The 12,055-nt window shown below is 41.8% G+C and overlaps 1 protein-coding gene across 3 annotated transcripts in view; it reads right to left on the reverse strand.

Annotated features, from left to right (window-relative positions):
• Positions 1-12,055, reverse strand: part of sox6 (SRY-box transcription factor 6) — a 140,465-nt gene that overhangs the window by 46,265 nt on the left and 82,145 nt on the right. For all 3 annotated transcript variants that reach the window (XM_088295782.1, XM_088295781.1, XM_088295780.1), the window contains 2 exons: positions 11,625-11,797; positions 10,173-10,241 (listed from right to left, as the gene is read on the reverse strand). In XM_088295782.1, the coding sequence (XP_088151908.1) occupies positions 10,173-10,241; positions 11,625-11,797 (242 nt within the window). The remainder of the gene's footprint in view (positions 1-10,172; positions 10,242-11,624; positions 11,798-12,055) is intronic.

The raw sequence follows: 12,055 nt of genomic DNA on the forward strand, positions 1-12,055 counted from the left end.
ATTGCATTTTCCCTGTCCGTCGATACAACGCGTCATTATGGTGCCATGGCTTTTATTTATTTATTTTTTTTTGACAACACCGCTAACAACTGGATAATTTCATTTCACACCATCTGCCCTCAGGCTTCATTAAAGAACCATGAGTGGGCAATCTTATGAGGAACAGGTGCTATTGTTTGTCCCTCAAGACCCGACACTAAGGATGGGACTTGGAAAACTTGAAGAGGAGCATCTGTAGCGATCAGTCAGCCAGACTTGGCCGCGGCCCTGCTCGCTGCCAGGACGCGCTCCAGCAGAGGTTTTCGCCTCCTCGCAAGATAGATCATCAATTCAGATGACCCGATGAAGTCTGTAGCGGACCAGCGCGCAAGCTGTTTGGCTCGGAGGGGAGAGTCCACTGAGCGCTTGATGAATAGAGCCCGCTTTCCGGGTTGTAAGGCAACGAAAACCATATTGAAACCTTCGGCGGTTGTAAGTCCGGTTGTAAAGAATGCGAGGTGATTGATCAGCTTTTTTTTGATCGCTCCATTCACAATTTCACGGTTTTTATCATTTTGTTCTTTTTTCCACGTTGCTCTGCCAAATGTAAAAAAAAATAATTTCCCCGAACTGGAATGAATTGAAATGTCATGAATGTATCCCAACCCGCCCAAAAAATTGTTTTTGTTGTGTGTTTTTTCATTTAAATATAATAAGTATAAAAACAATCAAATAGAAAGTAGAGAAATTGAGTTGAAAGTTCTCTCTCACACACACACACGACATGTTGCAGTATTTGTTTATGGGGTGAAAAGAAAAAGCAAAAATTAAATCGTACAATTGCGAGAATAAATATGGATGTTTTGGAGGGGGCGTGGCCTCGCAAGTGACGCCAGGAGCTCCGACACCAACTCGGTTTGACCATGTGTTTTCATCTGATGTCGTCTTTTTCCCATTCAACGGATTTTTTTTTCACCTTACTCAAGCACCATCACAGGTGAAGCTCGCTCATAATTTGAATTTTCGTTCACAACACAAAGCTAAAATTCCACCAAACAAGAGCTTGTAAATCAAAAAACTCCTAAGTCGGTCGGTGGGCTATCTGCTCATCAGTGTCTTGTGAAAAAGATCCAATTTAACATTTTGAATGTAATACTTCTAGATATATATTGAAGAGTGACATAAAATATCCAGTGTAAAACAAAACAAACAAACAAAAAACCCTTCACTCTTGAACATCCATGCACTGATCCAGGCTCGGCTTCGTTTCTGTACGCAATCCCGAGTGATGAGAACAGGGCGAGGTTGTTGCTTTTCCTGTCACAATCATTGAGCGTTGACAAGATAAAGAAGCGGTTAAAAAAAAAAATGGCGTGCCTCTTTAATCGCCATGTTTCATGGTTATTGGCTTGAAAGGACTTTCTGTGTCTAATATCCTGATTCATTGCTACTTGACACCTTGAAGCACACCTCGCTCGCAGATGCTCACATTTAATCGGCCTCAAGAAGACTTTCAGGAAGTACGGCGTTACAACTAAATTTTACTAGTTTGACCCAGCTGTTGCTGTACGAACTGAGAGATCACACTTCTACCCCTCCTGCTTGGCAGGGAGCCGCCCACAGAAGACTGCCAGTGAGAAGAAATCACCTTTTTGTGATCCACTTAAACGGAACGCAATCACATGAAAGCTGTCTGGCTTCCACGCCGGCCGCGGCGGCGAGCGGACAGTAAGATGTTTAACGCTCACCGCTGGGTGGACACAATCCTCTGGCGGATGTCGTACGGGATCGAATCAGGAGTAACATTTTAAAAATCACTTGCGCCTGCGGGCTTCAATCGTTCGTACGGCGTGAGAATTTGGCCACCACACATGTTGTAAATGACTCAGTAAGCGGCAATAATATTTGTCGCAGAGGATAAAGAATATATGCCTGTGTGTATTGTTATATTGTCTGTCTATATGTGTTGCTGCACCGTTTGCTTCCAATACAAACTAAAGACATCGCCACAACTATGCTCAAAAACACACTCGAATATTTTCACCGAACACTCTTAGCCCAATTTTTCAAGTGACTTTGCACATTTGTTTGTACTGTGTTGTTGATGTGTCAGGATAAAGATGAGCGAGTTGGAGGGTCATGTGGTCAGGCCATCAAGAGGGAATAACCAAAAGATGACTTCTTGTTCCACTAATTCCTTCCATAGTAAAACAAGGCTTGTTGGAAAAGCGCCATTTCAATAAGTCTGTATTACGTCGACGAGAGCCTGAAAGCCGGCTAGACCAACCCACTAACCCGCCTTACATACCCCACCCTAAATCCTTACACTCCGCCCCATCACACCATCACACTTTATCACATTTCGCAGTTCTTCTGCTGTCGTGGCTTCAACCTCCAAAAAATATACTCAAAAAATAATTAGGTCTGAATTCAGGTCTATTATGTAGTTAAGGGAGCGCATTTCATTGTACAAACACAATCAAAAATGAAATTGGCAAAGGATCTTCTGAATTAACACCTCTTCAAGGTCTCGCCACGAAATAAAGGTTTGCACCGACCCCCTCAAACGGCATTTGTATTATCAAGAAAGAAACCTACGAGTGGGTCGGTGGGGGGGGGGCTTACATCGTCATCCATGAGAAGGAGTGAAATGACACGGACCATCGTTGTCGGGCTGCAGGAAAACATTTGTCATGGATTATTCACTCGGTCGCGTCTACATGGGGACAATCGCAAACTCAACAAGAGGCGGCGGCCGTAGCTTCAGATTTTGGAAACCCATTACAATCGAAACGGGCTTAACTGAACCGTACCAAACATCACTGCCTGATGGAAACGACGTAAAAACTGCTACAGTGACCTCTCACATATTCGCAGTTCTGTATTTGCTAATTTATCACCAGTTAAGTTTCATCACTACGTCTCTATTTGTATTTTATTTCTGTTTGTCTCCATGTGCACCGACAGCGGTTTGTGCTCGCGTGTTAGTTAGGCTACGATGCGCGCTAATAATATCGTGAAGCCTCATGTTAATGTGCTTTGTGTTGAAAAACGGAACTCTCACTAGTTGTAGCTCGACTAAATAATTACAACATAATATTAAACAACAGATAGAACTCATTCTTTGCGTGATAAACATGTTTATCACACAAGTTCAGGTTTATTTGTTGTACTATTTGTAGCTAGTGATGGGAAAATGAAGTTTCAAATTTGCTTCATGAACCAGCTACTGTATTTTTGGGTCCTCTAGATGGCACTGTTGCTTTAAAATATGTCAAGTGTGCTTTCAGCCCAATGTTGAACAGAGAGTGCCATCTAGAGGACTCCAAAAATACTACAACTGCTTCATGAAGCTTGAAGCTTCATTTAGCCAAGACGAAGTATCCTATTTGCTCCTGATGGTATGTCATCAGAAGGTAGATGAGGTAATCGTGTGAAGTGCTTTGAGTACTAAAGGTAGAAAAACGTGTTACAAGTGACAGCCCATTTACCATTTCTCTCCATTAGTCACCGATTTTTGCTATTCATTGCAAAGCTTCATCCCTATCCCACAAGAACGATGGCTGTTGATCGAATTTCAGGTCGAAAAGCAAACTGTATATAGTGTCACAGGGCAAATAATTGATTTATTCAAGATAAAGCCCGACAAACCTGCGACATAACATTCTTTCCCAATGGAAGACTTTGCAAAGAAACGTCGCCCATTCACCGCCCATTGCCGGGGAACGCTTGGATTCGCCCCCACCCCAAAAACAAGAAGCTCCTTTCTTACGTTGGCGATGGGCTGAATACTTTTCTGTGCCACCCCCAGCCCTAAGAAAACACACGCACCCCCGACCCCCCTTCAAGCTGTCGGCGCCCCCCCCACCCCCCGCCCGCACATCGTGGATCATATTAATGCAACGCTTTCTTAGTGCGAGTGCGGCCACCGCTAAAGACGATGGGCATATAAAGCCAAGCCAAAGACAAAACAGTTTGCACAACATTAGTAGAAAAAACACCGTTTATGCATATCAGCCGGAGAAGCCAGATCAGCATCACACTGGGAGACGTGTTCTCCCTCACCTGAAGCCTCTCCACCCGGGCCTCAGTGAAGTCGAGGTCTAAGAAAACAGGTGCCTCATTGTAAGAGAACGTGAACACTGTGTAAAGTGAATCGTAGATTTTGTCGGTTAAAAAGTTGGAAGGAATGAAATGAAAATATGGAGAGACTGAGAACCATGGACGACTGAATTGTGGCGTTATAGCATTAAACTGTTTTGACCATTTCGGTTTTTCAGATTTTTCTAAGAACTTGAGTGCTTTCATTCACATCAATGGTGATCTGGCCTAATTTCAAGTTACTTATTTCCCAGGTTCGCTTCTGCCACGATAGCATTACAATTAGCTAGCTATCTAGCTAGGCTAGGCTAACAAGGCCACATTATTGTCATCAATTTAAGTTGACCCCTTATTTACAAACATGTCAGGAATGCTGCAAAGTCGAATTTATTGCCATCTTAATTGTTTTTATTATTAATTTGTACATAATAAAGAATTCAAGCTGCGATGTGACTAACATATGATCCCATTAGTCGACTAATCGCGACTGCTGATGATTAGTCGACTAGCAAAATAATCATTTGTGGCAGCCCTATTTAGAATACACATTTATTTTTATGAGACAAGATCTTTCTTCTGGTATTTAATTCTTGGAAAAAGACGCATCCTCTAACAGAGACTAATTGTCACTCTGGCAATTGAGAATCGAAATAAGCTTCAGAAAGCCCTCAGGTTATTTTAAGTAGACCATGAAGTGCGATCTCGCACATTACACACATTCATGTAGCACCTCTCGGGTGGAGCCTTCTAAATGATCGCGGCTAAAAGTGCTTAGGTGTCTGAACACACAACAAAGCATACCTTTTATTGTGTCGTTCCCAACAACAACCAGCGCTTGTTTCATTACCGTCTTGACTCGCGGGGCTTCGGCATTGAGAGTTGTGTGGAGACTTCAGTAGCTTGTGTTCATTGCCACACCTTTTCATGCATATTTATCCACTTTCACATTTCATGCTGCCAAACGTGAGGCATAGCCTATTTTCGGTTTCCCACAAGACAGAGAGCGTTTAAGAAGCACCGTCTGTTTAAGTTTGTGTAACAGGAATTAGTGTTAACTATTGCGCATATTTGCCAACGCTCATTTAGCAAACACTGCTGAGATTGTATCCGCTCCACCTTTTTTTTTCTTGCGCATGATTAAATTTTAACAGTGCGAGGATGGCTTTATTGTTCAATTTGCACACGACTATATAACATCAGCATTTCTTCTGCTTCCAGACAAGAAGTCACATTTCATAACTAATTAAATGGAGCCCTCCCCTGCCAGTAGAGTCCACTAAAGGGAATTGTTTGTATCCAAGTGTCAATATATTAAATCACAGGGGCTAATGAGTCAGGTCATGGTTTTCTTTTATCTTCACTCTTGCATGTACACATCTTCATCAGCTAACAGTCTCCTTAAATGGGGGCTGAACAGGCTGGACTGAGCGTCCATGTGTGCAGGCCAAGTGCGTCTGACTGGGCTGTTAATAAACCCTCAACCCGAGTCCCCACATAATCCTATTCGCAGGAGAACACACATCATCAAGACAAGCATGTTCTCATTTCACTCTGCTGTTATTCTCTTTCATATTATGATGCTTACTGTTAAAATCAGGCTTCACTAATTGGGCGACTCGGAATTATGATTATTTTTTCAACAATGTCTATTTTTTCAAATCCCTCCTCACACACACACGCACACCCACACACACACACGCACACCGCCCCCACCCGTAAGTTTCACACGGAGACAACATTGCGCCAGCGAGACAACAAAAGCATATGGGAACACACACATTATTATGTAATTGCCATGCAGCCCTGTGATTATTTAAATTAATCTGACTGATTTCAAATATTTACCAGCATTTAGCTTCTGAAGCCTTTGTCCCCTTAAATTGGCACCGGGACACAATCCGTGCATGGATTTACGCCCTCGCATTGGATAATAAGCGTATTCCATTTGAACTTTGTGGAATTAATAATTCTCTGTACATATTTCACTGGTGGAAATAAACCATTTTGGGGCAAAGCCCTTTGTTAATATGCAGTAAACAAAGCGGCGTCGATTGAAAATTTGTATTTAAAATCAGCTTTCTTCATAAAATAACTGAAAACACCATTAAGATGTTCCGAGCCTTTCTCCAAAAAAAATTTAATAAATAAATAAAAATAACAAACAACTTAAATTGAATCTAACGAATGAATTGTTTTCAAATGAATTCATCCTATGATGTGAGTAAATGTCCCCTGTTGTCCCCTTTATGAGAACACCTTTAAAAATATTGGTGTGCCCTGGACGCCAATGGAACAATCTTTTTTTCCTGTCATATTTTCTGTGTTATTCATGAACATGACACAAATACAATCTGCGTCTTTCTGCTCAAAATAGAAGCTGAAAATGAACTTGTTGAGCTTGTAGTTTTTCGAGTAGGAGTTGGAGGCTGAAAACCGAAAATACTGTAACGCGAGTTGACTTTGCTTTTCTTAGAAAGTCGTTATCTCTCCAATTGTGGAACTTCTCACAGTTGGCACAAGGATCGCCTCACGTCATTTCCAACCCACGTTGTCCTGTTATTATTTTCACATTAAAAAAAAAAAAAGCCGTAGTATTTTTGTTGTTGTGATTAAAAGAGTTGCACTGTTTCATGTGCTTTCTCCCGCCTGTTTGTGAAGATAAAGTTCAGCTTGACCTTTGAGCTACTATTTATTCTCTTGATGTTTGTATCAGTGTGTGGTGTCCTGTGTTGTTGTGTTTGTGAGCGTGCAACAGTGTGTTATTGTGAAAGAAAATTGAGAAAAAAAGCCCCTGCAGAAGGGAACACAGTCAAATATGTGTTAAGGATGTGAGGCAAAACAAAATCGGGTAAATGCAGTTTTGCTCATTATTCTGACCTTTGCAGAATAACACAGTTAACTTGGGGACAAATCCCTCCTCTCTGCTAATATATGTTTATTTGTCACATGGGTGGCATCAAATTCTGTGAACAACTCGAGACGAAATCAACTCCGAGTTAATCTCATCGTAGGATTGAATTAATGCCAAAAACAAGGATTGACTGACTGAAGGGAAGAAAAAAAAAAAAAAAAACAACACACACAAAGCTGTGAGCTGACATTTTCAATAAGCTCCTAACATTGCAATCGAAACATCTGCTATCTTTAAAACAAGTGACATTGTAATCCCGCAGGACAAAGACTAAATCCCTCTTGTAAGAACAAGTGAGGAAGGATGAAGAGAGCAGCCACTTGATTAAACGGCACACAGCCTTGTTCTCGTCTTGCGCTCAAGCTAAAAGCGACTCACTTTTGTCAGTTTCCCTTCGATCCACACCAGAGGAGGAAAAAAAAAAAAAAAAGGAAAGTCTTGTAAGAACAAATTTAGCTTGTCAACAAGAGTCTCAGGTTGCAGCGGCGGTGGTTTTACAGTCCGGGCCGTTTATGATTCCCACTGATGTGATGGCTTCCCTCATCAATATGATGCCTGGAGCACCAAGCATTATTTTAAGTTTCCTCCCTCAAGCCAAAACAGAAGGACTTTGATGGCCAGCGACATTCGATAAACTTTAATGCTGTCCAAGCGGGCAGCCGAGTAACTTAATCCCACGGTGCGGGTCATACAGGCTGGAAGCGAGCGCACACCATTAATTAAGTCAAAGATGGCATGGATTAACATTAGGGCCCCTGAAAGATATGGATTTTTTTTAAGGCACATTCTGATATGTTGCAGAATAAAATTTGATAACCAATTAATTGGCAGATTAATTAAAACCAAAAAAGATGATTTTTTTGGGGGTCACTTAATGCAGACAAAAATAAAGTAAAGAATTATCGGTCATAATTATGTTTGGGTTTTTCTTTCGGGGCAGCTTTAATAAAAGTCAACCCCGCCAAATCTTTTTGCAATAATATTCCCTTTATTAGTCCCACAATGGGGAAATTCGAGATTCGAACCCAGGCCTCCTGGGGAGACTGGGTCCTGAACGCGGCGCCTTAGACCACTCGGCCAAGATTTCGAAGCACCTTCACTATTCTAAACATGACATTCTAGTCAAGATTGCGTTCGTGGAATATGACAAAATCCACTCGGCTGTAATCCGAGAAAAAAAAAATACGAATGAATGATGATGTAGTGTTTTTGTCATGTATTATGAAGTAAATGTGGACTTTCAAAGAACCTGTGGCTCAAAACTGAAGTCTCTGTTGAAGGATGTGGAAATTAACATTTGGGATAAAATCGCCGCTCTCAAAACGGCACCAAGTGGAATTTTTCAGGTGTCATTTCCCTCCAACTACGCGACTAGACTAAGCAGAGGCCACTATCAGTGAGAGGAATTAAGGATGTGCCCTCTCAAGTGGAGGGCCCTTCATGACAGCACTAATGCCGATACTCGGTAGCGTATATGCTACTTCATCGGAGAGTGCTTCCGAGATTGTTTAGTGTGTTTTGATTCTGCTTAGTGGGATGCAACGTAAAACATTTTAGGTTGTAAAAATATTTGGTTAGCAAGTCTGTCCCTCTATTGAATATCAACTCTGGGCTTCGTGTGTGAACTTTGCAAGTTCTCGCATGCTTGCGTGGATTTCTCCCACATTCCAAAATGTTTCTACATGAATTGAATACGGTACAATGCGTGCTGCTAATTGAAAATCATTTTTTTAGCATATGTTGGGTGGGGCTCGTTTACAAAGAAATGTTAATGAGTGATGGGTAAATGAAGCTTCAAATGTGCTTCATGAAGCAGTTGTAGTATTTTTGGACTCCTGTAGATGGCACTCTCTGTTGCCATTTTTTAAACCCACCATCAGTGCCGTCTCGAGGACTCAAAAATACAACAGCTGGTTCATGAAGCGAATTTAAAGCTTCATTTTCCCATCACAAGTGTTAACAACATTTTTTTGTCATACTCTGTTTACATTACAAAAGTCCAATGTACATGTTTCCGTTTTATTAGACAACGCACTTGAGTAATGTGGAAACAGTTGAAGTGACGATTAAAAGGAGACGCAAATGTGCAGAATCATGCACACGTATCTTGCATGCTCCGCGTTAGCCTCATTTCGCCGGGGAGGCTCGCAACCTTGAGCACATCAAGTGATCGTCCCTGAAGCGCCTGGCACGCTCTTGCCTTGCCTGGGTGGTCTTTCCGTGCAACAGTTCACACCGCATCCCGTCAGGCCCTCACAAAAAGCAAACTGATAACCGCGAAGATGAAGGGAGGGAAAGAAAGAAAGCATGTGGCAGAATGGCAATGAAACCTGACTTGTGCCAAAGTGTGCCACGTTGGCCTTGTGAGACTTCCTGACTTTCAGAGGCATTTAGCAGCCCCTTTCATGTCGCCCACCTCCAGGCTCGGCTCCATCTACTCATTAGATCCTGTTACTTTCTTTCTGTTAATTAACATGTGCTAATTATTCTCCCCTGTATTTCATAGCACCCCATTTCCCCCACAGCCCAGCCAAAGCGTTACACTTTAATTATAATTAGGGCCCGACCGATGTCAATTTTTTGGAGGCCGATGCTAATTCCAATATTTGGCAGGATAAATCGAAACAGATAAATCAGCTGATTAATAAAAATAAATAAATTAATACTAATAATTATGGTGGATGAATCAGTCGGGCCCTTTTTACAATACACACAAAATAAAAGGATAATCTTATCCTCACATTTTGTTTGGTTTAATAGTTTTCTTTACCGTATTTTCTGGACTATAAGATGTGCCTTTATAGAAGCAGCAGCTACTGTTTTTTTGGAAAAAAAAAACAGATATACAAGCCGCAGTTTTCTATGTTGGAAAAAAAATAGTGGCAACAACGTTGCTAATTAAAACAGAACAGACCCAAGAGAGAAAAAAAAATCAGGATTTATTTAGCGTATTTTCTGAACTATAGAGCGCCCCCTACTGGTGAAAGACAAATCCACCGAAAAGTCACACTGTTGTATTAGCCGCATGGTTCAAAATCGAGGGAAAAAGTAGCAGCTTATAAAACGGAAAATATGTTGTTTTTTTTTTTTGTTTTTTGTTTTTCCAAGGTGTCAAGCAAGTGAAAACGTTGGCTTCGATTCTATTATTGTTTTTCAGTGGCCTCAAGAAACATGTACTGACCTGGATCTGCTGCTGGAGAAGGTTGATCTTGTGCTGCTGCTGCAGAAGCTGCTGCTGTTGTCTTGCGATCTGTTTGAAAAACGGAAATGAGATTAGAAAGGAAGAATACTGCACAAAGAAAGACATCTACTTGTTTCCTATACATATATATTAGTGTTCCGCCATACATCACTTTAAGAATAAGAACGGCGCAAATCATTTCTTCTTTTACCAAATAGTTTCGATGCCGTTTTTAGATGGCTATTAAATCATAAATATGTCCTTAACTGTGAAGCGCGTTGTCAAAGTGGTGGCAAAAGGCTGCTGAATGATTTAAAGGACAGACAAACCAAGGTCCCGCAATGTCTGAGTGACAATCAGCCACACGGTAATCCTTCTCATTCCAGCAGTCTCCTTTCCCTACATGCCGGCTTGATTGAGCATGACAACCTAGTTTTAAGTGTCATTTAATTTTCATTTTTAAATATAATTACAAAGTGTTCACTGTAAACTAGCGTCCGTCTGCAAATGTGTCAAGATTAATTTGTGCTGGCTCCCTCACGAGTGTCAACAGCTAATTACTGCGTTGTATGCTGATGGCTTGATGACATTCTCGCTCTCAGCGGGCTCCCTCGGCTTCCCTCGCTCTCTCACCCCCCACCCCACTTCATTAATATTGCTCCGATTTGAAATCCGATGAAATAATGAAACAATCTTGGGCGACTCTTCCTTATTGCCACAATGTCCAGAAAGCTGGCGGAGTTGAATGTAGTTTGCAAATGAACATCATGGATTGAAAAAGAGATCAATACAGTTAATGTATTATTAGTGTACTTTAAGCAAATGCATCACTTCGAGGTAGATGGTCAATCCGCTCATCTCGCCCGGCGAGGTCTGAGAGTGTGCTGAGAAAACTCTGAGTGAACTCCTTGCTGATAATTGACTCATAGCCATTAGGCTGGCTGCTGATAATAAAAGTGTCGCCCGTGTGGATAGTTTGTGTCCTTATTTCTACCCAGACATTAACACACTTCATGGCCTCGGCTAATTTGCTGATTTGTACAATATGGCTCATTGGCCTGATTTGTGCCGCAAATCTAATGCCAGCCTCGTTCTAATAGGAGTCAATTTATAAAATCTAGAGGACGTCCATGTTTATATAACATTTAATTCTCACATCCCATTGCATTTCCGAGTACAAGTCATAATAATGTTTTTTCCTGCTGTAGAGCATAAACGTGTGCGGGAGGGCATGACGGAAACGACCAGAGCGGTATAGAAAGTGGCATCTACTGAATCTTATTATATTATCCTTATTTGCTTGTATGCGTTGAGATTTTATTGATACACCAAGCATGAAATTCAACACAAAAGAGCGTGTTAAGAGGCACTTAAAAAAAAAAAAAAAAATCTTCAAGCGTGAATGCGGCAATGCAAGTTGCGGACATGTGGCGGGATGTCTCGTGCGCTTACCTGCTCCTGCTGCTGACGAGCCAACTCCATTTGCTGCCTCTGTTTCTCCATTTGCGAGGCGGCCAGCTTCTTCTGTTCGTCGTGGGCCGCCAGGAGCTGCTCTCGTAGGCTGATCAGCTGGCTGATCATGGTGGAAAGCTGGTGTTCCTTCTCTGCCAGGCTCTCGGGCGTTCCTAGGAAAGGCAGTTGAGAGAGGCACGTGTCAGGGTTGAAATGAGGGGAGGGAAGTGTCGGGTGCGTTTGGTGATAGAAGTCTCGGCAAAGGTTTATAAGGCATTGGTGAGGGCAGGCTTGATGAAGTTATATGGTGAAACGCAGTGGTAGTCGGTCAAGGCCTACAAGGCCTTCTCTGCTGGCCTAACATAATCAAGAAATCATGATCATGTTCTTCACATTCATGTCATATTATATCCTTGTGTTGTATTTTTAGG

Source organism: Idiotropiscis lumnitzeri, chromosome 5 (genome assembly GCF_059441095.1).
Source record: "Idiotropiscis lumnitzeri isolate Australia: NSW breed Sydney's pygmy pipehorse chromosome 5, RoL_Ilum_1.0, whole genome shotgun sequence".
NCBI classification, from domain to species: Eukaryota; Metazoa; Chordata; class Actinopteri; order Syngnathiformes; family Syngnathidae; genus Idiotropiscis; species Idiotropiscis lumnitzeri.